At 46.9% G+C, this 26,884-nt stretch overlaps 3 protein-coding genes and 1 pseudogene across 3 annotated transcripts; all 4 read left to right on the top strand.

The window, feature by feature from the left end:
* The first annotated feature begins 101 nt into the window (after positions 1-101).
* On the top strand, positions 102-7,959 carry LOC124085360 (progonadoliberin-2). The gene is given in 4 exon segments (XM_046432983.2): positions 102-6,836; positions 7,382-7,553; positions 7,670-7,806; positions 7,921-7,959. Coding segments are annotated over 3 exon segments (336 nt in total). The 5' UTR covers positions 102-6,836; positions 7,382-7,393.
* A 789-nt stretch (positions 7,960-8,748) lies between these two features.
* On the top strand, positions 8,749-10,580 carry Mrps26 (mitochondrial ribosomal protein S26). Its single transcript, XM_046433433.2, has 4 exons — positions 8,749-9,003; positions 9,107-9,253; positions 9,327-9,450; positions 10,071-10,580. Exons 1-4 carry the CDS (start codon positions 8,792-8,794, stop codon positions 10,203-10,205), a joined length of 618 nt encoding a protein of 205 aa, XP_046289389.1. The 5' UTR covers positions 8,749-8,791; the 3' UTR covers positions 10,206-10,580.
* Positions 10,581-17,490: 6,910 nt separating this feature from the next.
* LOC131423780 (small ribosomal subunit protein eS4, X isoform-like) lies at positions 17,491-21,636 on the top strand (annotated as a pseudogene).
* Positions 21,637-23,952: 2,316 nt separating this feature from the next.
* Positions 23,953-26,102, top strand: LOC124085722 (oxytocin-neurophysin 1). Its single transcript, XM_046433656.2, has 3 exons — positions 23,953-25,205; positions 25,499-25,700; positions 25,784-26,102. The coding sequence occupies exons 1-3, from the start codon at positions 25,086-25,088 to the stop codon at positions 25,834-25,836; spliced, it is 375 nt and encodes a 124-aa protein (XP_046289612.1). The 5' UTR covers positions 23,953-25,085; the 3' UTR covers positions 25,837-26,102.
* Positions 26,103-26,884: the final 782 nt, after the last annotated feature.

Here is a 26,884-nt window from a genome sequence, read left to right as displayed (position 1 = left end):
GTTTTTTGGTTTAAACATCTTTTCCTAAAGAAGATAAACCCATTCCAGGTAGCTTGGCACCAGCTAAGAAAAAAGCACAAAGTTCTCAGAACTCTTGAGGAAATGGTTGTCCCAGGATCCCCATGCAAGTCTCCATTCCCTGCCTACACTGTAAATATCCCTCTCTCTATCTCACCTCCTTCAAACACACCTCCACATCCCAGCAGCCCCCTGGGGGGAGTAATGGGACCAGGGCGGTATCTCTGGCACCACACTAGGGATTATCAGGTAATAAAAGCTTTGACTCCCTGAGGAAATGTCTCTCCCTTTGTCTGGGGTGGGGCAACCAGACAGGGCTAGGCTGTTCCTGGCCCTACTATATTGCTGCTGTCTCTCAGTTCCCCAGCTCTCCATTTCTATCATTCACAGCTCCTCCATCTCTGATGTGATCTCCAAGACCCTCCTTTCTTTCCCAGCACATCTTTTGTTTAGTGGTCTCATCCAGCCTCACACCCTGGAGAAGATGGCAAAGGGTAGGGCCACCAGGAGAAGAGGAACTGGCTCAGCCTTAGACCTGAGGTTGGTCTCTGTCCTCTCCAGCTCTGCTGCTTTGCTTCAAAGCCATTTAGATTGTGTCACTACCCAGAAAAGTCTTTGTGTCCACATTGATTGTGTCAAATGGCTTCCACATCCTTTCATATATGTCCTAATTTCCAGGACTTTAATGTGGAAAAGTCTCAAATCCAGAAGCCAAGATGATGGGATTCTTAGATTTCAACTTGGTCTCAAATCTGATGTGTTTAACATGTCAAGTTTTGTATCTTAAATAATATAAATGTTTATGTATTCCTTATATAACAGTCTGCCCTACCCAGAGACCCAGTATCCTTCTACCTTCCAGATTCATGGTCCTCAAAATATAATTCTCATCCCTGTGGCAGGAGTTGAATCACTTCCACATCTGCATCTGAATCAGGCAAGGGGGGAAAAGTATGTAGTGTAAACACAAAACAATTTCATTTTTAGCAAAAGTTGTTGCTTTTTTGGTGGTGGCAGGTGGGGGCAGGCAACACTGGGAATCGAACCCAGTCAGTGATGCTCTACCACTGAGCTACATCTCCAACCCTTTTTATTTTTCGTTTTGAGGCAGGTTCTCACTGTCTTATTTGAGACACTAAGTTTGAAACTGGTCCCAAACTTGGAGTCCTCCTGCCTCAGCCTCCCAGTACCTGGGATTGCAAGCATTCACCACTGTTCCCAGCTCAAAAGTTGCATTTTTGGTTTCTCATAGCCCAGTAGCTAAAACATAATCCTATGGCTGTACCTAATTACAAGGAGTATTGAGAAGTGTGACCTTTAGTTGGGATACAGTTGGAAGGGTGGGTCTGCTTATCACTCCTCCTAGCCTCAGGAGCAGCTCATGATGGGAGCAGAAGATAAACTGATTGCCCAGGCTGGCAGGGCAGGGCTGAGGGAGGAAGCCTGCAGCCTCTGGCCTTCCTTGAAGAATTGTGGCAGGCTCTGGGCTCAAAGGCTTCAAGAGTGAGAGGTAGCACTCCAGCCTGGCCCATGGAGGCACATTCAGGTCAGTGTTCCATGGCTTGCTGGAGCAATGCAGCTTGAACTAGATCCAAGAAGGGATGCTGGAAATTGAGTTGAATATAGAGGGAAAAAGATCAAGTGGAGCTGCATTACAGAGGCTCTAAATCCAGATGAGACTGTAACTCGGGCTTCAAGAGGGCACTCAGTGTACACCACATATTCATGATGTTTGGGTGAAGTACGAGAGAAAGGAAGTCCAGAGGCCTACAGGAGGCAGGGACACTACAACAGACTACTTCTGGAAGCTTCAAGAGGTGAGTGCAAGTCATTAGAGGCATTCAGTCCTTCTGTTGGAACTACAGGAGGCAATTGACTCAAAACTCAGTAGTTTCCAAAGAAGCATGATAAACAAAGAATCTGAGAGATCTCCAATTAGGGATGCTGGTTTGAAGAGAAGACCCTGGCCCTTGCAAGCTACCCTTTGAACCCTCTGTGTGACTAAGTCCAGCAGATATAGGAGTATGGTGGTGGGGTCAGCAAGCCATCATTGAACATGCAAGTGAAGCTCTGTCCCTATGTTGCCTTTCCACTCCCAGCAAGTGGCTCATCTCCTATTTGCAAGGCTGGCTTTGGGCAGAGCACATCAATGTGGCCTCACCAGGTTTCTGAGGTTTCTGCTAGAGTCTGTGCTGACTTGGTCAGTGGCTGGGCCAATATTTTAAATTTCACCTGATTACTAATCAATTATCTTCCAGCAGGAATTACCTCATCTCTTTGCTTCCTTTCCATAGAACTAACCCTTATCCCTTCATCCCTCCCCCTTAACTCTTTTCTTACTCAGAGTGCAAGAGACATGAACCCAACAGGAACTAGTGTAAGTTCAAAGAACAATGTCCTGGGCGTTCACAGCACAGTGTGTGAGAAGGGCTGGGGTGACTGCTTCATCCGGTACCTCACATCCAATCAGCTGTGGCCCCAGGGAATTAGGGTGGGTAAGTTTATTTCCCTGCAGGGAAGAGTTACAGCCAGCGCCCACTGTGCACCCCAAATTCTGGGTCCTGCCACTCATTAGAGATCTCACTTAATATTGAGTCGGCTCCCTTCTGGGCTTCATTTTCTTTCACCACCACCCCCAGATACTCAAGTCTCTTTCATTGAAGAAAAAAGGGGGAAAAGTCATTTCCCCCAGACCTAAGTTCTTCCCCTGCAATGCTGTCATAAGTCCCTATTTGCTTGTAAGAAAGTCTCTCCTCTGACTACTACTTCTTCCTCACTTCACCCCGACTCTCACTGGTTCTTGCCAGGGCAGCCTAGGTGCTAAACCCCAGGGATCCCTTTCCCCTTGTCCACCAGCTCCCCGCTGGTACTAGTGTGCCGCATCCGGCCAAGGGAGCCGAGTCCGGCGAGGGACGGCGAGGTTAAAAGACACACAGGACACCAAGGTTCTTCATCCAGGAGTCAATAATCTTTATTGCTAACACACCTTTTTTTATACCCCAAGCAGCAGAAGTGGAAAACTACCCAAAAGCAGGAGGGAGGGGGGAGAAATTTAGTTTCAACATCCAATATTGTCAGGTACTGAAACCTCCCTTAACAATAAGTCCATCAGACCAGAAAAGATCAAGGCATTCCCGTGGGATACATATGTCTCAGACGGACAAGCAGGAACAGAAAAACCGCAAGTTCGCCATGGCCTTGTGAGCTGGCCACACTGGCATGCAGAACAAACTAGTGGAGGTAGGGGCTCCAGGGGCCAAGGTGGACCTGCTGCCAACACTAGTGATTCTTTTTGGACCTCATTAACTGCTTCCAGTCTCCTTCCTTAGAGCTTAGAGGTCCTGGACTGTGTATGTGGACCCTCAGCTCTCCTCCACTTGCCTCCTTTCCCCAGAGTGGTCCAGAGGTACCTGTCGCTGGCCCCCATCCCCAGGCTTCCCCCAGTCCTTCGGGTTCCACCCAGTCTCCACCCTGCCATGCTAGAACCCACAGATCACCAGCAGTTCCTTTGTTGGCCCTTCTCCATTTTGTCCCTTTGCTAGATCACCCCAGAATACCATTCTGAGTCCACAACTCTGTTGTTTTAGTCAGTTTTTTTGCTACTATGACTAAAGGGCCTGACCAGAACAATTTTAGGAGAGGAAAAGTTTAAGGGCTCATGGTTTCAGAGGTCTTAGTCCGCAGAAGGCCAGCTGCGTTCCTTGGGGATGGTAAGCAGATCCACCCTTCCAACTGAGGCAGAACATCATGGTGGAAGTGTGGCAGAGGGAAGCAGCTCGCATCATCAGGAAGCAGAGGGTGTCTCCACTTGCCAGATACAAATATATACACCAAAGACATGCCCTAATTCCCACCTACTCCAGCCACACCCTACCACTTCAGTTACTGATTTGGTTAAGACTCTTGACAACCCAATCATTTCTCCTCTGAACCTTCTTGCATTGTCACACGTGAACTTTTGGGGGACACCTCACATCCAAACCATAACATTTACAAACAGCATATGTTTTTAATTTTGGGGTAGGGGTACTTAACCTATATCCCCAGCCTTTTTATTTTTAATTTTTGAGACAAGTTCTCACTAAGGTGCTGAAGCCGGCCTTGAACTTGTGAACCTCCTGCCTTAGTCTCCCATGTCTACTTAGATTACAGGCATGCGCCACTGCACCTGGCTAGCTAATGCATCTTTATTCTTGGCCCTGGGCCACTATCCAAGGTTTGTGCATGTCTCCCACAACACCTAAGCATTCTGCTCTCACCCTCTGCTTTCCCAACTGACCCTAGCTACAGTGAGTGATTTGATACCCTCAGAACCAGGCGTAGTTGGAACTCAGTAGTAAATAAGTGGCTTTCCTCTTCTGCCAAAAGGGATACAAGGATGAATTCCAGGGTTGGTGGTCTGGAAGGGACATGAAACAGTCCTGAAAAGCTAAGCATGTGGCCAGAAAGAAAGGGACCAGACCTTGCCTTAAAAAAGCTTAGTTTGGTTTGGAATTTTTGGTGTGTGTTGGGGGTGGGGTTACAGAAAAGGGGAGTTAATTCATAGGTATATCTCTTACCTAGCATGCAGCATTTATGAGGCCCTGGGTTTAATCCCACCCCACCCCCAAACACACACAAATGTAAAAAGTCACCCCTTTCCTCTTATTTTTTTAAAATATTTTTTTAGTTGTAGTTGGACACAATATCTTTATTTTATTTATTGTTATGTGGTGCTGAGTATTGAACCCAGCGCCTTGCACGTGCTAGGCAAGCACTCTACCGCTGAGCCACAACCCCAGCCTCTCTTTCCTCTTTTAAAATAAACACCAAGGGCACAGGGATATATCTCAGTCATAGAGCATTTGCCTAGCATGTGCAAGGGTCCTGGGTTGGATCCCCACAGCCACCCCCCGGCCAGGAGGGATGGCAAACTACCAGGAACTTTATGACTTGTTTTGTTTGGTTTCAGTTTTGGAGACAGGGCCTTGCTGTTGCTGAGACTGGCCTGAGACTCATGATCCTCCTGCCTCAGCCTCAAAAGTTGCTGGGATTACAGGGTGTACATCAACACACCTACTACCACCAGGGACTGTTTTTTATTTCTTTTCCATACTTTTTATTGGTGCATTATAGTTGTACATAATGGTGGGATTTGTTGTTACACATTTGTACATGCATACACCATTGGGGCCTTTGGAACATTCTGTAACTCAACCAGACAACAAGACTAGTTGATCGAATTCAAAGAGTTATTATTTTCACTAAAGCATAAAGCAAATATTTTCCTAAGAATAACCTAGCTAACAAAGTCTCTGTATTTCCCAATACAGTTTAACTGAACATACAGTCCCCAGATTTATTTCAGGTCTCTGCTGATAAGTCAATTTGGAAAGTCACATCTGGGCCCATCCTGAAGCCCAGGTGCCAGGGCTGCCCCTCATGTCTGTCGTGACCTTTCCCCATCCTTATCACAGGATATGACGCATCTTCTCTCTCCAAAGATTCTGGTCACCACGCTGCCGAGCCTGACCCTGGCACTGGCATTTGCTGTTGATTTCAGATGTGGAGATAGGCTATTAACTCTGTAAATAGAGCTCTGACCCCTTGAGACCAGTGGTTAGCAGTGGAAGGCTGAGCCACTGACACAGGATTGGAGGCAAAGGCTGGTTTCCAGGATCGCAGGCTAGCTATGTCCAATTCACAAATGGTCTTGGGTTAAGCACAGGATGAAAAGGGGTTTGAACCTTGGGAGACAAAATTATCCCCAGTTGATAGCTTAAAGGAGACTTCAGGTCCCCAAACATGGGCATGTTTAAGTGGGCAACAAGCAGGGGTAGGTAATACCCCAGCAAAAAACCCACCTACAACTGGAGTGACCCAACCCTGGTGCCAGGTGTATGAATGTGAACACTTCCATTCAGACCATTTTATAGGTGAGTAACAAGCTCTCCGGGAGAGTGGTCACGCCTCCCCCAGATCTCCAATTAGGTTGCTGAGCACCCCACTCTATTCACCTCTTTTCCACTGGGCAGAGCCCTGAGCTGGGTCAGGGAATCCCAATGCATTGCCCCTCTCTCGGCCACAGTTTTCTTTGGGGGTCAGGAAGGGCTATATACAGCTCCAGGGCAAGAGTTTGATACACCCTAGGAAGTGGAAAGGTGAGACCAGGACATGGACCAGCTAGAGCAGAAATCCTGTGACTTCTGTAAACAAGAAATCATAAAGAAGGTTAAAATAAAAGCAAAGCTAGTCTTATCCAAGTGCAAAATAGATTTGCAAATTGGGAAACAGGTTAGGTGTCTCTGAAAGGGACCATGCAGCTTTGGGAGAGAAATAGGATCGAGTGAAGTCCAGTGCAAATTGGGGTGGTGGTGAATTTTCTAAGTCCATTGAAATATCCAGGTCAGGAGATAAAACTGGTCATTGTGGTGTTTTTCAAACCTTACAAGGTATTTAATAATAGAAATTTGTGCCCTTTGTCAAGTTCGTTTCCCAACATGAAACCTTGTGGCAATTTACCACTGTCAGTAAAACTTCAAGACTTGGAAAAGGATCTTTGCTCTCCTTTTGACCACTCTGCAGCCATTTTGATTTTTATGTTTGACTTAAGCCCCCTGGGAAGATGAGGGAGCAGAGGGAGCATTGGTCTGGTGGCCTTAGAGCCAGCAGGAAGGGGGTTGAGTGGCAAGCACTTCTCCACCCCACCTCCTTTTCAAGACGTCACTGGAATCCATGGGCCAGGAGCAAGAGAAGCCACCTCCTGGTCAATAAATACCGGGGCTGTCTGACTAGGGTCTGCAGCTGCCTGAAGGAGCAACCTCCACAGCTCTCCCTTGGTGAGTGAGAATGCCGCCCTAGCTGGAGCTCTCTTTGGGTGCATGGCACAATGTCCCTCTTTCCTATTCCCAAGCCCTTCCACCCCTTTTCCTTTTTCCCCCAATTCTATTAATCTCTTCCTGAGCTTGTCACTCCTGGCATGAGAGGGACAGGGGTGGAAACATTTACTCCAGTCACCACACATCCATTCCATATCCCCAACTACCAAAGAAGAGAGATAACAGGCCACAGAGAAAAGGAGCAGAAACTCAGGTGCTCCAAATACCCTACTCTGCCACTTGACTTATGGAGAATTCCCCTGACCATCCAACCATCTTCCCATCTATTGGCCTGAAGTCTATTCCCCTCTTAATCTTCCACTTCTAGAACTTCCCAAAGGAAGGAGGGATGGGCCTGGCTAACTAAGAGGGCCCTCAGAACTGGGGAGGGAGCCTGTGCTCCAGAGCTCTGGGGGAGGACTGGCGCAGAGGGAAAGGCTTTGGAAAATAATAAGCTGCCCTGAGATGCAGTGTCAGACTTTTGAGTGCTCTCCACTGTCGTACAGAGCAGTGCTGCCATGGCTAGCTCTAGATTAGGCCTTCTGCTGCTGCTCCTACTGCTGCTGACTGTCCACCCTGGACCCTCGAGGGCTCAGCACTGGTCCTATGGCTGGTACCCCGGAGGAAAACGAGCCTCCAGCTCACTCCAGGACCTCCCAAGTGCTTTTAGGTCCTCAGGTTGGTGATAGGTCTTCCCAGCTTGAGTGGGAAGAAGACAATGCTGGTTCCTGGGGTTAGGGAGGTGGGGGCAGGTGCCTTTGTTCCCTTCTGAGGAAGGGTCTTATGCCCTGCAGCTGGCAACCCAACCCAGGCTGCCGATAGCCTACCAAATGATGCACTGGCTCCCCCTGAGGATCCAATGTCTTGGAAGGGCAGGACCATGGCCCGCTTGTCCCTCCACAGGAACCAGCACCTGGTGTAGACCCTAATGGTGAGTGTGGTAAGAGGTCCCCTTCGGTCAAGACTATCCATGGGTCCCCTTTGGCCATCCTGCCTGGGGACTGGGGAGTGTGAAATACCACTGGGATGCCCCTTTCCCCAGTAGAACAACGGTATTAAAAAGGCCCATATAAAAGAGTGGTAGCTGTGGTGTTCCCTAGACTTCATGACAGCCAAGTCGGTGTGTTTCAAGGTGGGCAGGCCCTCTGGCCAGAGGGAAGAGGGAAGGAGTGCACCTCACACAGAGCTCAAAGAGCCAAATGATCACTGACTTGGACTCGGAACAACTCAGTGACTGTAGACCTCCCCAAGACCATAGAAGAATACAGGTGTAGGAAAATGAGTTATTACTAGTTGCAAATAGAACACATGTAAAGTGCACCAGGGGTGCGCATTAACTAAAGGAGGAAGTGGTAAATTCCTAGGAGGCACAGCCTTATCGCCTAATTTAAGTGATGTTAGCTCGGGCTTTGACACATCAAGCTTGCTTGGGGTGAACAGGGTCACGGGCTGGAAATCCCCAAGCTGGGTTCTCAGGCTCCTGTAGGAGCCGGGTGCATCCGAGCAACGTGAAAGCAGGTCAAATGACCAGATGGCAGGAGGGAAGGGGACCGAGCAGCCCGAGGTATGACCACCCCTCTCCCTTCACAGAACGCAGCCCGAGCGCCCCGTCCAGCCATCCTTCAATAAAAGTGTGAAGTTTGCGAAGCTGTTGCCTCGAGCTCTTTCCTTCATCCCCTCCCAATCCCACTCCCCCAGAAACTCCCTAATGGAGCAGGGGCGGCAGGACCCCGCCGCCTGGACGCCTGCCGGGAGGGCCGGACCGAGCCCGGGGGCGGGGATGAGTGGTGGGATAGCCGCGCGCGAGCTCCGCCCCCCGGGGAGGGGCGGGGTCCCGGGGACTGCAGGTCCCGAGGTGCCCTGCGGCCGCTTCCGGGCCTGGCGGCGGCGGCGGACAGCTGCAAAGCGACGCGGCCATGCTCCGCACGCTGAGCGGCCTGGGCTCGTTGCCCCCGTGCCGGGCTCCGGCCCTGCTACTGCTGCCCGCGCGCGGCCGCAAGACCCGCCACGACCCTCCCGCCAAGTCTAAGGTCGGGCGCGTGAAGACTCCGCCCGCGGTGGATCCTGCGGAATTCTTCGTGCTGGCGGAGCGTTACCGGCAGTATCGCCAGACTGTGCGCGCCCTCAGGTCTGTGTGACGGAGGGGCAGGTGACCGTCGGCGCCCTCTGGGGAGTGTTGGGGCGAGCGGGCGGGTAGAGAGGGTGCCGACTTGGAGCGCGTCCCCGCTCAGGCTGGAGTTCGTGTCGGAGGTGCGGAAAAAGGTGCACGAGGCCCGAGCCGGGGTCCTGGCGGAGCGCAAGGCGCAGGAGGACGCCGCCGAGCACCGGGAGCTGATGGCCTGGAACCAGGCGGAGAACCAGAGGCTGCACGAGTTGCGGTGAGTGGGACCCGAGGCCGGGTGCCCTGGCCTAGCTGGACCCCGCTCAGCCTCGGCCTCTTGCCCCTCGCAGGTTAGCGAGACTGCGGCTGGAGGCGCAGGAGCAGGAGCAGCGGCAGGCCGAGGAACGGGCCCGCCGCACCCGAGAAGAGCAGGCTTGGATGCAGCTCAAGGAGCAAGAGGTGCTACAGCTGCAGGTGGGCCACGGCTCCGGAGGCGCTGGGGCTCCTGGGCATGCAGACTCAGTTACCAGAGGGATCTGAGAGAAGGGGCCCAAGGGGAATGCCTGTGAAGCACCAAGAGTGAAGGAGATGGGAGTGGAATTGGGAAAGTGTACAAGCTTATGGCAGGTGGTAGCTCGGGCACACAAGGAAGGTGTGTTTGACCTTGCAGTTGATAAAGTCATAAAGATTTACTATGCTAAGCTGAGAATGGCATGTAAGACCAGTGAGGCATAATCCAGAGGCAGTGGATGAGACTTGAATTAAATAGGGCAGAAAGTACCGAATTTGTGAGAATAACCAGGTAGCATCAAGGAACTGAATCCACCCCTTGGGACACAGAGGTTATCACAGGTGGTGCTTGAAGTTCTGGCTGTGACCCAGGAGGATTGTCTAAGAAAGAGGAATATGACCAAGGCTGTCTGACATTATTCCACTGGAATGTCAGTGCGGCACTCAAATAGGCCCTGGGCTCCAGGTATGGTTTCCTAGGGAGAGCTTGGAGCCTCTCCCTAGGTGGGCTAAAGGCCAGCAGGCTTCCCAGGCTGTCCGCATGGGCAGGGCTCCCATGCAGCTGGCCTTTTCTCTCCCAATAGGAGGAGGCTAAAAATTTCATCACCCAAGAGAATCTGGAGGCCCGGATAGAAGAAGCTTTGGACTCTCCAAAGGACTACAACTGGGCCATCACCAAAGAGGGTCTGGTGGTCAGACCTCAGCACAGGGGCTCCTAGTGGGCCAATAAGGACAGTTCCTATCAGGGACAGAGTATGTATGGGGGTAGGAGGGCTGGGCCTGATCTAGAATGAAGCAGTTGTGTTTCCAAGGAGGAAAGCTTTTAGACTTTTCCAGGACCACCCTCACATCTGGTCTCTGCACCCACCACTTGGTCAGAAATTCTCAACCACAGTAACCTGTTCTTCCTCAAGTACAACCTTAGGACTGTACCAGACTGTCGAATGTTTTCCATTTCACAGAGGGTTGGACTGGGTGACAGTTATCTTGGGCAGCCAGACCATCTCCTAACATCAAGGACAGTAGTTGGCAAGTTACAGTCCTTGAGCCAAGTGTGGCCTCCTGCCTGTAAATAAAGTGTTATTGGAACACAACCTTGTCTATTCTTTTACTACTATTGTGCTACTACAATGATAGAGATGAAGAGTTGGAATAGTTACTGAATGACTTGCAAAACTAAAATATTATAACTTTTTACAGAAAAAGTTTATTGGTCCCTGATTTGGAGCTTTAGACACTACTGGCTAAGAGTAGGTAACACCTGGTACCTGAGCTACAAATTAACCATTAGCTATGGGTCTCCTTTTGCTTAATCCTGGGCTTTGCTGGCTAGGTGTGGCATGTCCATGACTGCATTTCTCCTAGTTGCTCTCCACCTGTGATTTGAGTGACCTACATCTGCCCTGGCATGCCCAGTATTCTTGGGCCACTCAGAATTGGTGCTGGAGGGGAGGCTTGGTTGACTAAGGCTTTTTGAGTTCATGTGGCTTGTCAAGCCCTTGGACCAAGCCTTATGGGTGCCAGGGATACAGGTGATCAAGATTCAGAAAATTGTAGGATTTTTTTTTTTATATTTAATAACATTTATTGAATATCATATCATTTTAATATTTGTAAGAATTGTGTATTCCTAGCAAACAGGATGAAAATGAAGAAAGTTTGTTTTTGTTTTTGTTTTTTGGAATGAGATGGAAAATAATCATTTTAAGAGCCAAAAAAAGTGCAAAGTCAAGTTAGCTGTATAGTCACCTGGGAAGGAATTTGTGGTTTTAATTCAATTTGAAAATGAAGTAATGATGGAACATAGTACCAGCTTTCCTCCCCACTCCCAACCCTCCATTATCCTTTGGGCAGGTGGTTCTAAAACTGTCTAGCTTGACATGTTGTTTTCCTTTTGGGGGGAAAAAAATCTTTAACTTCAAGAAAATTTAGAAATAACATGTATATAGTTAGAATTTTAAGTATTTGAAACCATGTCATGTTTGAGTTCATTGAATTTGAAACATTTAAAATAATTTTAATTAACTGAGAAGGAAATCTCCTTTTAAGGTGAATAGAGAATCTGCCAGATTTGTTCATAGAGTATTAAGATTTGTAAACAGAACTTGACTCTTATGGAATAACTAGGATTTTGAGTTTACAATTTGCAACCCAATAAGTTGAATATTATAAGATACTTTGTGTACAATCAGTGTCTTCAAAAATTGTGCTCTATAAGTGTAATATGAAATGAATTGCATTCTGCCATTAAGTATAACAAACCAGAATAAATTTTTTAAAAAGATTCAGAAAGTTGAATAAGGTGAGCAGGTAGATCCATAGCCCAGTTCAGGCCCTAAAGCTACATGTCACATAAAGACAAAGACACATTTCTCCCAGATAGAGTTGCTTCCCCTTTGCTGCTATTTGCATGAACTTTAGATACCTTAAGAGGAAAAAGAACCAAACCCAGCTTCTTTCCATGACCCTTAACTTCTAGAAGGCTTTGGGATCCCCAAGAATTCATGGAGACTAAGGAATATGGGCAGACCCTCATGTTTCTAGGTGAGGAAAACAGCTGTGAAGAGGCAAGCAGAGGTGGTGCCCTGTACCCAGCCCCCCCAGGGCACTCAAACCCTGAGAGCCATGGCCTCCTCCTCAGCTGGTAACATGGGGCACTGATTCTGGTTAGAGCACAGTGGAGTCTCTGCTTTCAGGTGCCCAAGGTAGCTTCCAGGATGAGAGCTGATGGGCACACATTGTGGGCCATGATTTGACCAGTTGGTCCACAGCCTCAGACAACATCTGATTCCCTGCAATGGAAGCCTGTGGTAAACTTTGACATGGGACATAGCCTGTGTTAGGAAACCCATTTTTATGTATGTACTCCTCTCTCAGCCTGCTTGTCACCATCTTCCAGTTTCATTCTTTCCAAGTTCTCTGTGCCAAGATTGAGACACAAGCCATCTGTCTCTTCAGATTTTTTGTTAAGTTGTTTAATGGACCTTTATTTATTTATATGTGGTGCTGAGAATCAAACCCAATGTCTCACACATGCAAGGCAAGCATTCTACCACCAAGTTACAACTCCAGCCCCTGTCTTCAGATCTTGAAGCTCTTTGGGCTGATTTCACTTCACTACTGCTAACATCCTGCATGGGGGCTATATCGCCTTAGCATTCACCTTCTGCTGAGGTCAGTATGTCATACATGTCTACCTATCAACCAAGCTTCAGCATTTTTTTCTCTACCCACAGCCATCTTCCTCATATAGGCAGCCTGTGTTACCTTTAGGTTAACTCAAGTCCAGTCAATCTGTACTATTTCTAATGAATTAGTGCTATAAGGGGCTTAGATAGGCTATCAGTTCCCACCAGTCTGGTCTGCAGTTTTGTGGGATCCCCCTTTAGATGGTCTAACTTCCAGCAGAATCCTGGATGGCCATGGTCTTTCTCAGATACCAAGGTCTCTTCTGATTCTTGCCTCAAGTTCCAAATGGTTAGGTTTCCTATTTACAATACATGCTCTGCTGTGTTGTGAGGAATAGGGTTGCCAGAATCATCCTTGCTGCAGCCTGGACCACCTAGAGAATCTTCCCTTGTTCAAGGTCTCACAGATGAATGGTAGATTTGAGGGCTACCCAGTGAATACATTTGGAGTAGGACATCCAAATGTGAGAGCTTTCGTAAGATTTGAGGAGGGTCAATTTGTGTATCTGGAGTAAACAGGGTGGATCAGGACACAAGTGCAATTTGTATTTCCACTCGGGGGAGGGAAGGTTTTCTGTTCCTCCAGAAACAGAAATCCTGCGTTTGGGAAGGAAAAAAGAATTCCAAGCTTGACTCTTCCTGCCAGAATTGTCCTATTTTCAGCAGTTAACTGGGCTTATTACCTATGTGTCGGTTTCAGCTCTGTACTTAGAAGTTCAGGGGGAGTTTTCCCAAAACTCCCCCTGAACTTCTAAGTACAGGGCCCCCCACCCTGCCCCAGGATTTGTCTCCCCACTCATTCATGAATAAGTGTTTTACTACACTTGGCTCTGGCTCCTTCTAATCCTCCAAGCTAAGCAGCATGATATCAATGAGGTAGACTTTCATGAAGTCCTAGGGATGGATGGGTGGTTAAGGTCTTGAAGATAAGATTGAAAATTTGCAGAGTTGGTCATTTCTTAGGCTGAATAGTGAGGGTGCCAGACTGCTGCCAAGCGAAGGGAAACAGCTTATATGGTGGGCAGACAGGAAAAGAGAAGGATGGGCTTGCCAAGTTAACAGGCACTGGGGCCTTGTTAATCTTTTCTATCAAGGACACCTCACTAGGTCTAATTGAAGTTACTTCTCCATATTTTTCCAATGTACTCAATTTTCTGCATGGAAAACAGTCACAGGTGCTCAATATTCTCTGAAATCTTTGGGAAAACTCCCCCTAAACTTCTAAGTACAGAGCTGAAACCGACACATGGGTAATAAGCCCAGTTGACTGCTGAAATAGGACAATTCTGGCAGGAAGAGTCAAGCTTGGAATTCTTTTTTCCTTCCCAAACGCAGGACTTCTGTCCAAAGAAATATTGCAGGGCTGGGGGGATCCCCCAAGAATCTGTGGAGTGGTAGAGTGCTTGCCTAACATTCAGGAGGTCCTGGATTGGATCTCCAACAGTGGCGGATAGGGGGAGACAATATTGCAATCCAAAAAACCTGAGACAGACCAGTCTAGGGATGATAGTGGGCACTTCCCTGGTTGGGTACTTTAACAAATATATTCTCAGTACAGGTAAGTACATAAACAATAAATATGAAGCTTAATGAATTATTATAAAGTGAAAATCCATGTCAAAGAATAAAACACTGCCTGGGTCAACTTCAGAGGCTATAACCCCTTGAAGTCAAGAACTTGTGAGGAAGAATCCCACTGTAGTGCCATCAAAGGGACTGGGAAAGTGACAGAAGCTCAGTGCTTCAGAGCAACATAAACCCTCACCAGTACTGCACAGTGGCCTGTGGATCACCGATACCCAGTCATCTTCCCCATGTGTTTGGGCATTTCCCCTTATTGGGGATAAAATAATGCACACATGGTTAAAGCTTCTAGGAAAGTTATGTTGTATTTCACACTTTTTTTTCTTTCTTCCTTTTTTTTTTTTTTTTTTAATTGCTGGCTACTAAGGAAGAGAAATGGTCTAGGAGTAGAATTTTGTGTTTGGGAAATTTGAAATTTGAGGCCTAAATGTCAATCATGGCTACGGCACAGCTGCCTTTACTGCCAGAGCCATAGCCTGTGGGTGCTACTGCTGCTACTCGTTGCTGCTGTTGTTGGACAATAGTCACTTGCAGAACTCAGGCCCTCATCTGTTGTAACTGCCAGAGGTGCCCCAGACATGGGAAAATGGATTTGCCTTCCTCTGCCCCTAAAAAAAATAAATAAAAATAAATCTTTTAAGAGGAAATGTTGGTCTACCAGTACAATGTTACAGTTAGATGGCAGAAATAAATAAATGCTGGTACTTTTGCACAGTAAGGTAACAATAATGCTCTGTTTTAAAGAAGGAGGATTTGGCATGTTCTCACGACAAGGAAATGATAAATGCTTAAAATGATGGATATAATAGTTTCACATACACATTGTACCCCATGAACATGTAAAATCATTATGTGTCATTTATAAAAAAAAATATATTTTTCCAATGTCTCCTAGATTATTGTTCCTCCTAAAGAGAAGCCAGCTAGTAAAGAAATCTGGGAAATGTGGTTTCAGGCTTGCAGTTTCCCTGGGAGCTGAGAACTACAGAAAAAGTACCAGCATCAGACCAATTTTTTAGAAGAATTGTTTCTCACAATTTGTAGAATTAACAGTGGGAAAGTGGAATTATTTTATAGGGAATTTTTTTTTATTCAGTGCTGGAAATCAAACCCAGAGCTTTGCTATAACCCCAGACATTTTTAAAACACAGTGAAATCAAATTTGAGACCAATATGCTTTGACAAGACTTTGCCAAAAAAAAAAAAAAAAGAGAGGAAGAAGAGAAGCAGAAGAAAGAGGAGAAAAGGAAGAAGGAACGAAGGGAAGAGAGAAGGAGGGAAGACAAGAAAGGAGGAAATTCTCCAAGAGAAATGGAAGAGTGTTTGCATGATGCCCCACTCACCTCTTCTACATGGAAATCCATACAGAATAAATTAAAAATAGAGAAAGCACCAGAAAGGGCTACATAGCTTTGTAATTACAAGATTGATGCATCTCCTTGGGCTTGAATCCCAGCTTGTCCACTTATCACTGGCGTGTCTTTGGGAACATTTCTTAGTTGCTCTTTGCCTCAGTTTTCTCAAGAGTAAGGTAAGGATAATACTGGTATATACCTATAATACTGTTGTGGCAATTAAATGAGAAATTATGTAAAGCTAAGCTCTAAAGTTGGTGACAAGGATGCAAATGTTCAATACACGTTAGATGCACTTGTTTTGTTTGTTTTGGGGATTGAACCCAGGGTCTCACACACTATACCACTGAGCTACACCCCTAGCCACTCCCCTCTTTTTTTTTTTTTTTTTTTTTTGGAGAGTGGTCTCAATCTCATATCATGGAAGGAGAAGAATTATCTGCCAAATGTACTCAATTGGGAATGAATTCCTGAGAGGCCAAGTTCTGCCTGCAGTTCCCCTTATTTCCAGCAGAGGACAGTCTCATCAAAATAGTGACAGGGTTCTTAAAATTCTGAAGGTGAAGCTGGTAAATTTGAGTTTATTATGTTTATTATTATTATATAAAGACCTTTACTTCAAATAAAATGTGAATGGATTGGCCTGAGAAAGTACCAGTGTAGGGACCGGGGTTGTGGCTCTGGTAGAGCGCTTGCCTAGCATGCGTGAGGCACTGGGTTCGATCCCTGGCACCACATAAAAATAAACAAATAAAACAAAGGTATTAGGTCCATCTATGACTAAAAAGAATATTATATAAAAAAGAAAGTATCTGTGAAGCCAGCAAATCATTGGGAGAACTATGTACATTACTGAAGGAAAATCCCAGCGAATTATGCTCAAAAGGTGGGGAAATTGGACTGTCTTTACAGAAGGAAGAAGGTCCATATACTTCTTTCATGAGCGCAGTGGCTACAGGTGATTCCTTATGTTTCTAAACTCATTTGCTTCTCCCAGTTGACTATCAATCAAATTATTAGTTGAGGTCCCAAGAGCCATGTAACCAACTAGAGAACATCTAAAGTTCTTTCAACACTTAGTTTTGGGACTTTTCACAGATGAGGATGAAAAAGAAGGATAGAAGATACATAACACAATCCCATCTGAGTCCATCACACCTCTTGTACTGGAAAACAAAAACAATAACCCCTTTGGTACTATTAAGTTTTCTGAGTCCAAGGTAGACATATTGTGACATTTACATAGCAACACTTCATTCAGCCCCCACACTTTTCTAGTGACCATCTGGGTCAGCACAGCACTATACATGAATGTTGATATAAATAAAAATCTAGGTATTGCAAGCCTGAATCATTTCTAGTAGATTTTGCCCTTCCTGTTCTCCAGCTGCCAAATTCTGTGAAAAACAATGCAATGTAATCTCCAATTGTTTATACAATTTTCTTTATAGTTGGAGATAATTTCACATCTTTGTGCCTCAGCTTTCTCACCTGTAATTCACTACCAGTGTTATTAAGTACTTTATTATTTTTTTTAAGAGAGAAAGTTTTTTAATATTTAGTTTTCTGCGGACACAACATCTTTGTTTGTATGTGGTGCTGAGGATCGAACCTGGGCCGCACGCATGCCAGGCGAGCGCGCTACCGCTTGAGCCACATCCCCAGCCCCTATTTTTTAAACAAACGAAATAATGAAGGAAGGGCGTTAGAAACCTAGCTGGAGCCCGGTACTGTGGTTCATATCTGTAATTCCAGTGGCTCAGGAAGTTGAGGCAGGAGGATTGCAAGTTAGAGGTCAGCCTCAGCAATTTAGTGAGGCCCTAAGCAACTTAGCAAGACCCTGTCTCAAAATAAAATAATTAAAAAGTTCTGGGGGGAAGAAGGTGGGCCTCTTTCTGTGCCTACAGCAGCCATGGCTTGTGGTCCCAAGAAGCATCTGAAGCGGGTAGCAGCTCCAAAGCATTGGATGCTGGAAAACTTGACTGGTGTGTTTGCTCCTTGTCCATCCACTGGTCCCCACAAGCTGAGAGAATGTCTTCCTCTCATCATTTTTCTAAGGAACAGACTTAAGTATGCCCTGACAGGAAAGGAAGTAAAAAAGATTTGCATGCAGCGCTTCATCAAGATTGATGGCAAAGTCTGAACCGATATAACCTACCCCGCCAGTTTTATGGATGTCATCAGCATTGATAAGACTGGAGAGAATTTCTGTCTGATCTAAGACAAGACACCAAGGGTCGTTTTGCTGTTCATCGCATTACACCTGAGAAGGCCAAGTACAAGTTGTGCAAAGTGAGAAAGATATTTGTGGGCACAAAAGGAATCCCTCATCTGGTGACTCATGATGCTCAAACCATTCGATACCCTGATCCCCTAATCAAGGTGAATGATACCATTCAGATTGATTTGGAGACTGGCAAGTTTACTGATATCATCAAGTTTGACACTGGTAACCTGTGTATGGTGACCGGAGGCGCTAACTTGGGAAGAATTGGTGAGATTACCAACAGAGAGAGACATCCTGGCTCTTTTGACATGTTTCATGTGAAAGATGCCAATGGCAACAGCTTTGCCACTCAGCTCTCCAACATTTTTGTTATTGGCAGAGGCAACAAACTATGGATTTCTCTTCCGGAGGAAAAGGAATCTGACTCACCATTGCTGAAGAGAGAGATAAGAGACTGGCTGCCAAACAGAGCAGTGGGTGAAATAAATGGTCCCTAGGTGATATGCCTACAGAGTAGAGGTCTTTGTACTTAATTAAAGAAAATATAGCAGGATGAATTGAAAAAAAAAAAGTACTGAGGATATAACTCAGTGGTAAAGCACCCCTGGGTTCAATCCCCAGTATAAGCACCCCCCCAAAAAAAAAAAAAAAAACACAAAGGAAATTAGCTAGTTGTTATTCTCTTTCTGTCTTCTCTGAAACCTCACTGACTTTAATCTGCTGCTCTCTGCATCTACAGTCTTTTTCTCGTTTGAAAGTAAATGGCAGACATCATGATACTTCAACTTATATCTTTTCAGAGCAAGGACCCTCCAACATAACCAGAATGCCACTATCTACCCAAGAAATCAAATAACTTTTGATCCCAACATTTGAATTTCCATTTCTCCTCCCCAGAGTCACTAGAAGTCAGAATTCTACATCTGTTGCTATAAATTTGACTATTCTATGTACTTCATGTAAGTGGAATCATGACCTTTTGTGACTGGCTTATTTCACTTAGGATGATGTCCTCAATGTTCCTCCACGTTGTGGCAGAATTTCCTTCCTAGTTCAGGCTGAATTCCATCATATGTACAGAGTACATTATGCTTCTCTGTTCATCCACTACTGTAAACTTAGGTTGCTTCCACCTTTTGGCTATTGGGAATAATGCTATGAATATGGAGGCACAAATGATTCTTCAGGACCCTGCTTCTGATTGTTTTGGATATATACTCAGAGATGGAATTGCTGCCTTATATGGAAAATTAATTTTTAATTTTTTTCAGTGCTGGAAAGTGAACCCAGGGCCTCTCACATTCTTGATACATATTCCACCACTGGAAATAGAGGTTATCCATTTTCTGGAATTTAAGCAAATCTCCTAAAGGGGAAGAGAAAAATAGGGGAGGGGAGGCAGCTTTATCTTTACTATTCTAGGGTGTCTCCAAAAAGATATGTCTCTAAACACCTCCAGAAGCCACACCGCTTCTAATTCCCAAGACCATTTGCTTGGCATCTCCACTTTCAAGAAGGCATGAATTATGCAGAAATGTGAGAAATCCATGGAGAAAACTATGGAGAATTGTCTTCTAACAATGGGCCACAATGTTAGGTGGGACCACTCTGCTCCTGAAAGCAGGGGTGGATGAGCCTTATAGGCAGGGGTCCTCTTCCCTAACTAAGGTTTAAAACCTCAGGGGCACAGTTGACCAAAGAGAAAAAAATGGAACCCAGTTTTCAGATAGCTCATATGCAGATTGCAGATAGTTATGGCGTTGCTGTCTTGTTCAGGGTGTTTCTGAAAGACAAGGAAAGGGAATCTACTTCTCCAAATAATATGACAACCACTTTGGAACTAGAGAAGCCTTGGGGACAGACAAGTAGCTACTGATTTGGCTGGATGATAAAGGATTTGGAACCTAGTATGAATTTGATTGGCGGATGATGACATGGAGGTTTGTGGAAGAGTGCTTGGATGGATCTCTTAGTGAAGAAGAATTAAAGACAGGCAGTCAGTGTAGATAGGTAATCGGGTCAGATGGAGAAAATGGAGGCCGGTTTGGGTCCGGGAAGTTGGAAACCATCCCTGGGAGATTAGAATGTTAATGCCTCCAGAGCACTTTGATTATCAAGATTACCTGCCTATAGTGCCCCTCCCAGAAGGTTGGTAATGAAGCACCCCCTGAACAGGCAGGGAGCTACTAATTAAGGCCCCCTGGGTTGCTGCTCCCTTCCTGCCCTGATCACTCCACCTTGGCCCTTCCAGCCCACCTGCTTCTCCCCAAGCCATCCCACCACCATCTCCTGGGCCTAGTCATTTATGCAGGAAGGAGACAGATAAGGGGGAAGAGAGTAGGAGAACAAAGAAAGTCTAAAATGTATAAAAGGGGTAGGATGCTTTCACTTCTTGGGATACTGGGATACCAGCTATGGCCCCCTTCTGTCTCCCAGGAGAATTCTGTGTTACATTTTGTAAATAAAACCTGCTTTATATGCTTGCCTCGGTGCTTCTCTAATGTTCAAACTTCAATATTTGAGAAAGCAGAACTCACAGATAACGGGTGGTATCATTAGAATGGACCTAAAGTTGGAGAATATTTATGTCCCTCTTGGAAGCTAAGCAGAAAGACTCACTGCAAAAGTGGCTATCACTAATCAAGTAAACAAGATGACTGCCTGTCAGGGGTTCTCTGTCCCTGTCTGAAAGGAAAGTGAGAAAGCAAGAGACGGGCAAGCGAGAAATGAAGGACAGAGACCAGGCAGAGATCCACACAAAGGCTTATTTGTCAAAGCTGACCAATAAAGGCCGTCTCTATAGGGTGGAGAGAGGCCCCGAGATGTTTGGGTGCTGAGATTTTGTGGGGTAGGGGTTTGGAGTTGGAGTTGTGGTGCTGTGGGATAGGCTCAGGGGCCTACTTTGGAGTCATTCTGACAAGTAGTAAGGTGGGAGGCGAGCCTTATCTCAGGTAAGGTGGAGCTCCTCACAAATCTTAGGGGAAGTGTTCTAGTTCTGAAGCTGATCTTTGTTTCATAAATATCATTTTGTAAAGTTTACATGTATTGTTGAGTTCACATGAATATTAGCTAACACATGATATTACATTTAAAACATGAATTAAAGAAAGGCTGGGAGCTTTTAACCTTTTGTGGAAAAGTAGCAAAACGTTTTTGTGTTTTACAATTGTCAACCTTTACATAGATTAGGCTCTCATTAACTTAGAAACATATTTAAATTGTTCGCCAGTGTAAAAAATAACATGAAATTTTATATCTTATTGATAACACTGTCCAACTGGAATCCTTACAAAAAGTGGCCATGGTGGCTGATGAACTCAGCCTAATTCCATTTTAAGATTGGTAGCCATCTTGTCACAAGGTCATGAAAAGTTCATTTCTGTTTTACTATAAAATGCTAAGATTTGTATTTGGCCTAATCATACTCTGATGTTTAAGCTTGTTTGGAATTCCTGCCCATGCTCTGAACTCACCCGTGCCTGGCTCTCCTGGACCAGATAACAAGCCTCCCTGAAAACTCAGTGGTGCCTCATAAATTCTGATGTTAGAATCTGAATTTACTCCCTACTTGAAATATGAAGTCATGTAGATCATTCACCTACCATCTGCCTTTGTATTACGCTTGCCAGAACCCTGTTAGCTGTAAGTTCCCAAAACAAGCTGCCTTTGTACCTTGTTTTGTAAAACCCCCCTCTGCCCTTAGACTAGGGCTGTTCTCTGGCCGGCTTCTGAGTGAGGTGGTCACTGGTCAGCCCTCTTGTGTACACAATATAAGCTTGCTTTAATTTGGTTTAAATTGGAGTCAGTGGTCTTTTCTTTGCGTCGAGGGTTCAACAGTGGCAAGGCTGTCCATAGGCTCCACCACACTTCTCATCAAAGCCAACCTGGTACTTTCCACCAATAGCAGATACCACAGTTGGGCACTATTCCCTGGGGACCAGCAAGCTACTTCCAGCACCAACATTCAAAGATGCTTTTTCCCCGCCTCCAGGCTAGGTATTGAACCCAGGAACTTGCACAGCTGGGCAAGCACTCCACCCTGGGCTACAGCCTCAGGCTGACACATTGCTTTTGATCCAGGAACTTATAGGAAAAGAGGAGGGCAATGGATTCTCTGGTCTAACCAAGCACCCATCCACCAAAGGCAGCTGGCCCTGGAGAACAGCAGGACAGCCTGTTGAAGCCCAGGTATGGCTCTTGGCCCAGAGACATCTGGGGAAGGGATTGTGTTCTGTACCAGCAGCCAACATGGGGTCTCTCTCCCAGCAACAACAACATGAATGGGGTGATAACAGAGAAAAAGAATTAACGAGAAACATTTTTTTTTCTGTTTATTTTCTGGAACACTACTGAGGTATAATTGACAAATAAAAATTATCTATATTCAGGGTGTGCAACTGGGAGGACTTGATGTACATAGACATATACGTGAACAGTATCCATAGCCTCAGTGAAGTTGGAACCCCAGAGCCAGCGCTGCGTCACTCTTCACAGCTCTGAGATTTCTGGTGGCAGCACTGCCAGTGGGGTGTAGAAATAGAGGAGGAAGTTTCAGCATCCATCTTAAACAGGCTGAACACATGTGACCAAAGACCAAGGCTTTGGTGCATCATCTCACAATCCACTCAGCCTTAACTCCCTCCAGCATCTGGAGAGGGAGGGTCTGTGCTCAGGGACCACCAGGCAGCAGCACTTCCCCATAGATGGAGGTGATCTTTCTCACTTTTTTTTTTTTTAAATACTGCAGTGCTGGGGTTTTAACTCAGGGCCTCACACATGCTAAGCAAGTGCTCTATCATTGAATCACATCCCCACCTCTTAAAAAACAAAACAAGTCATAAACAATAATGTATTTTATGGTCCCATTGGTGGAGAATTTCTAGAAATGGTAAATGTACATCAGTGGTTTCCTGGGCCTGGGAATGGGAACAAGATTGATGCATGAGGGAAGTTTCTATGGGGGTGGAAGTATCCTAAAACCGGATCATGAGGAGAGTTGCATTTCTGTTTAAATTTGCTAAAATCATGCAGTGGCACATGCCTGAAATCCTGGCTATGCAGGAGGCTGAGAAAGAAGGATCTCTTTCTTGATCCCAGAGAACTGAGACGAGCCTGGGCAATATAGCGAATCCTGTTTCTAAAAAAAAAAAAGAAAAAAAAATATTACCAGGGGGTGGGTGCAGGCATCAAGCCCAGGGTTTGGTGCATGTTAGGCAAGCACACTACCCCTGAGCCACACTCCAGTTCCTCGGATGCAATGTGCTTATTGCTAGAAAAATAAGGCTGATCTTTGTTTCCTAACTGTGTTGCTAGGTTTTCGTCACCACTCCAAAATACCAGGGATAATTAACTTATAAAGAGAAATGGCTTATTTTGGCTTATGCTCTCAGAGGTTCCAGTCCACGGTCCCTTGGGCCTGTTGCTTACAGGTCTATAGGGAAGCAGCATATGGCACCAGGAGCATGTGGTGGAGCAAAACCACTCACCTCATGGTCGAGAAGCAAGAGAGAGCCATGAGGAGCCAGGTCCCACTAGCCATTTCAAGGACATGCACCCAACCACCAAAAGTGCTCCTACTAGGTCCCATCTCATAAAGATCGAACCACATCCTAAGAACAGCATCCTGAGGACCAAGCCTTTAACACGTGACCTTTTGGGAAACAGCTAGATGGAACAACTATAAGCAGTTGTTCACTAGGATATTTCACACCTCTCCTGCTCCACTAAAATGAAACTTATAAAGGAGGAAATGACTCCCCCACGGTGCTAGCAATCGAAACCAGGGCTTCTCACATGTTGCACAAGTTTTCTAGAATTCAGCTATCTCTCAGTTCCCCAAAAGTTTGTTTCTTTGTTTTCTGGTCCTGGGGATTTTGAACCCAGGGATGATGTACATTGAATGACCTCCCCAGCCCTTTTTATTTTTTATTTTGACACAAGGGTCTCACTAAGTTGCTTAGGGCCTCACTAATTTGCTGAGGCTGGCCTCAAACTTGTGGTCCTCTTGCCTCTGCCTCCCAAGTCACTGGAATTATGGGTGCGTGCCACCATATCAGCCTCCAAAAAAATTTTTTTGGGGGGTAACTGGGAATTAAAGTCAGGGGCACTCAACCATATTCCATTTGATTTAGAGACACAATCTCACTGAGTTGCTTAGGGCCTCACTATTGCTGAGGCTGGCTTTGAACTCGCTATTCTCCTGCCTCAACCTCCCGAGCTGCTGAGATTACAGGCGTGTGCCACTGCACCTGGACAGCCCCCAGAAGTTTTTAAATATATAAAACAAAAGATGCGTTTGATCATCAACACACACACACACACACTCACACACACACATACACACAAAAGATGATGGGTTACAAAAGAAACCAATTACATTTATATTCAGGTGTCAATATGACACAACACATTTTGATTTTGTCCTAAATCTGATTCTTTAATAAACCATTCGATTACAAACTCTAGGGGCAGACAGAAGAATGCCCTAATCTCCAGGTGACCATGATTCTAAACAATCCTTAGAGACTTTTGCAGTAACTGTACATGATGGGAGGTTGCCTGTCACCTGTGTTGGTGACATAGCCACAGATATTACCAATTCCAGTACAGGTGGACTGTAGCCCAGCTCCTAGCTGGAGGAAAGGTTGACTTGCAGTTAGAGGTGGGAGAAAGCTGGGATCTCGTCCATGCAAGTGCTGGGGGCAGGGAAGTGGCTGTGGCTGTGTGTTGGGGTGGGGAGGTTTTCTGGTTATTTAGGCTTAGGAAGAGGAGACCTTTACTAGGGGTCAAGGACTGAATGTGTATGGACCAGGGTGTATGGATGGGGATTCTAGCCAGAGGCTATTCCTGCCTGGAGAGGCCCCAGGATCCACCAACACAACCCTTACAGCCTCCTTTAGGTTTCGGAAATCTGGAAAAATATCCCTTGGTTGGACTCCCCTCCCCCAAGCCCATCACTCAGTTCTCCCTTTCCTACACTCATGCCCCAGGTGACCCAGCCTGCTCCCTTCTCTAGAGCACTCACCATCCATATATCAGTCCATTAGCCAAGACACTGACTCTGACTCTGTTGTGGTAATGAGGGACCGACCTGGCTGACATGGTCTGACCCGAGTGACCTGCTGTGACTAGTAATGCGACTGCCTTCTTAGACACTACTAGGCAAGTCCAGCGCCCAGGCATAAAAAGGCCAGGCTTGAGAGACCTCCAGCAGCTGCGGATCCCGGGGACCTAGTAGCCAACACCATGGCCAGCCACAGCCTCGCCTGCTGCCTGCTGGGCCTCCTGGCTCTGACCTCTGCCTGCTACATCCAGAACTGCCCGCTGGGCGGCAAGAGGGCCACGCTGGAGCTGGACGTGCGCAAAGTGAGCCACCCGACCCTAGGGCCCACAGGGACCACCACCGTGCCGCTCTGTCCCCTGGATCCCGTCCCTTCCTCACATGGGAACCCAAGGAGTTTGGCAGGTTTCCACTGCTGCCCTTAGAGCTCAGTCGGGCCCCAGGACCTCTAGCCCCCTGGATCTGGCCAGCATTGCGGAGCCAGATCCTAGCTTCAGTCCCGGCAACCCAATCCCGAGTACCCCGAGGGGTGGAGCCTCCAGGGGGTCCCCACCTTCCCCGCGATCTCCCTCCCACTCAACCTCTCGGTTCCCCGCAGTGCCTCCCCTGCGGCCCCGGTGGCAAAGGGCGCTGCTTCGGGCCCAGCATCTGCTGCGGGGACGAGCTGGGCTGCTTCGTGGGCACAGCCGAGGCGCTGCGCTGCCAGGAGGAGAACTACCTGCCGTCGCCCTGCCAGTCGGGCCAGAAGCCCTGCGGGAGCGGGGGCCGGTGCGCGGCCGCGGGCTTCTGCTGCAGCTCAGGTGAGCCCTGGGAGGCCAGCGCGGGGACCCGGGCTGGGTGGGATGCGAGGGAAAACCGCCACTGACAACAACTCTCATTGCAGATGGCTGCCGCACCGACCCCGCTTGCGACCCCGAGACCAACTTTTCTGAATGATGACTTCGGGTGGTACTTCGAACATATCCCACCGCACCCCTCCCTTCCCAAAGGCACCCCCAAAGTAATGAGAATCAAACAAAACCACCGCGGTGGCACTCGCCTGTATACCTAGTGACTGGTGTCTAGGCAGGAAGATCCCAAGTTCGATGCCGTGGAGCCCCTGTCTTAAAGTGAAAAATGATTGGGGCTGAGGATGTAGCTCAGTGGTAGAGCAGCCCTGTGTTCAATCCCCTCTACTGCAAAAATAAATAAAATGAAATGAAATAAAGTAGATCTTTCCTCTCCTATTCTTCTCTCGTCTGTCAGAAATGAGGGGAGGGATCAGGGAATGAGTGACTGCTCCCTACTGGGACTGCATTTCAGCTGTGCTGGTCCAACTGAGGTCATGAGGGTCTCAAATACCCCAATAGGGCCAGCTCCAGAGCAGTGAAAAGAACCCAGCATCCCACTTCCAGCAGGGTCTGGGACCTGGAGCAGGGCACACCTGAGGAAGTCCAAAAGGACAGCATCTTGTCATCTGCACACAGTGTCTGAGAGGGGAACAGGGGAAGGGGAAGGGACAGTGGGCATCCAATGACTCCCTGACTCCTGGAGAGAGGCTGCCTACGTACTCCTGCTTGCAGATTGAAGGGGTAGAGCTGGCCAAGTGGACAGCTCTGGGGGGACAGCTGAAGGACCACCACCATGTTTCAAAGAGCTGGACTGTCACACCCCAAGGAGGCTACTGCTGTGCTGAGTTGGGGAGGCTGGACTGGGGCACCCACAAGACACTCCCCTGCTCTCCCTATAGCTGGGTCTCAACCCAGTGGCCTGACTCCTGCCTGTGTAGAATCAGAACTTGTCAGAGATGAGCACCACCCAGAGGACCTGCAGTCCTCAGCACCCACAGCCACAGAAATGACCACCAAGCACAGAGGGGAGAGCAAACTGACGAGACCCTTCCATGTATACTGCCCACCTATTCCCAGGTCAAGGATCCTTTGTGGGATCAGATAAAAGCCCATCCCTCTCTCCCAGAACACGCCTCATTCACCTGCCCATGAGG

The sequence above is a fragment of the Marmota monax genome, unplaced genomic scaffold (assembly GCF_021218885.2).
Source record: "Marmota monax isolate L192 unplaced genomic scaffold, Marmota_monax_Labrador192_F-V1.1 WCK01_AAM20220418_F8-fsc00014, whole genome shotgun sequence".
In the NCBI taxonomy this organism is placed as follows: domain Eukaryota; kingdom Metazoa; phylum Chordata; class Mammalia; order Rodentia; family Sciuridae; genus Marmota; species Marmota monax.
The sequence above is the reverse complement of the archived record's forward strand: the minus strand, read 5'-3'. Positions and strand labels throughout refer to the sequence as shown.

Coding starts and splice junctions, on each gene's coding strand:
- Mrps26 (XM_046433433.2), top strand. CDS start 8,792: ATGCTCCGCACGCTGAGCGGCCTGGGCTCGTTGCCCCCGTGCCGGGCT. Junction 9,004..9,106: donor CAGACTGTGCGCGCCCTCAG/GTCTGTGTGACG, acceptor GTCCCCGCTCAG/GCTGGAGTTCGTGTCGGAGG. Junction 9,254..9,326: donor CAGAGGCTGCACGAGTTGCG/GTGAGTGGGACC, acceptor TGCCCCTCGCAG/GTTAGCGAGACTGCGGCTGG.
- LOC124085722 (XM_046433656.2), top strand. CDS start 25,086: ATGGCCAGCCACAGCCTCGCCTGCTGCCTGCTGGGCCTCCTGGCTCTG. Junction 25,206..25,498: donor TGGAGCTGGACGTGCGCAAA/GTGAGCCACCCG, acceptor GGTTCCCCGCAG/TGCCTCCCCTGCGGCCCCGG. Junction 25,701..25,783: donor GGGCTTCTGCTGCAGCTCAG/GTGAGCCCTGGG, acceptor CTCTCATTGCAG/ATGGCTGCCGCACCGACCCC.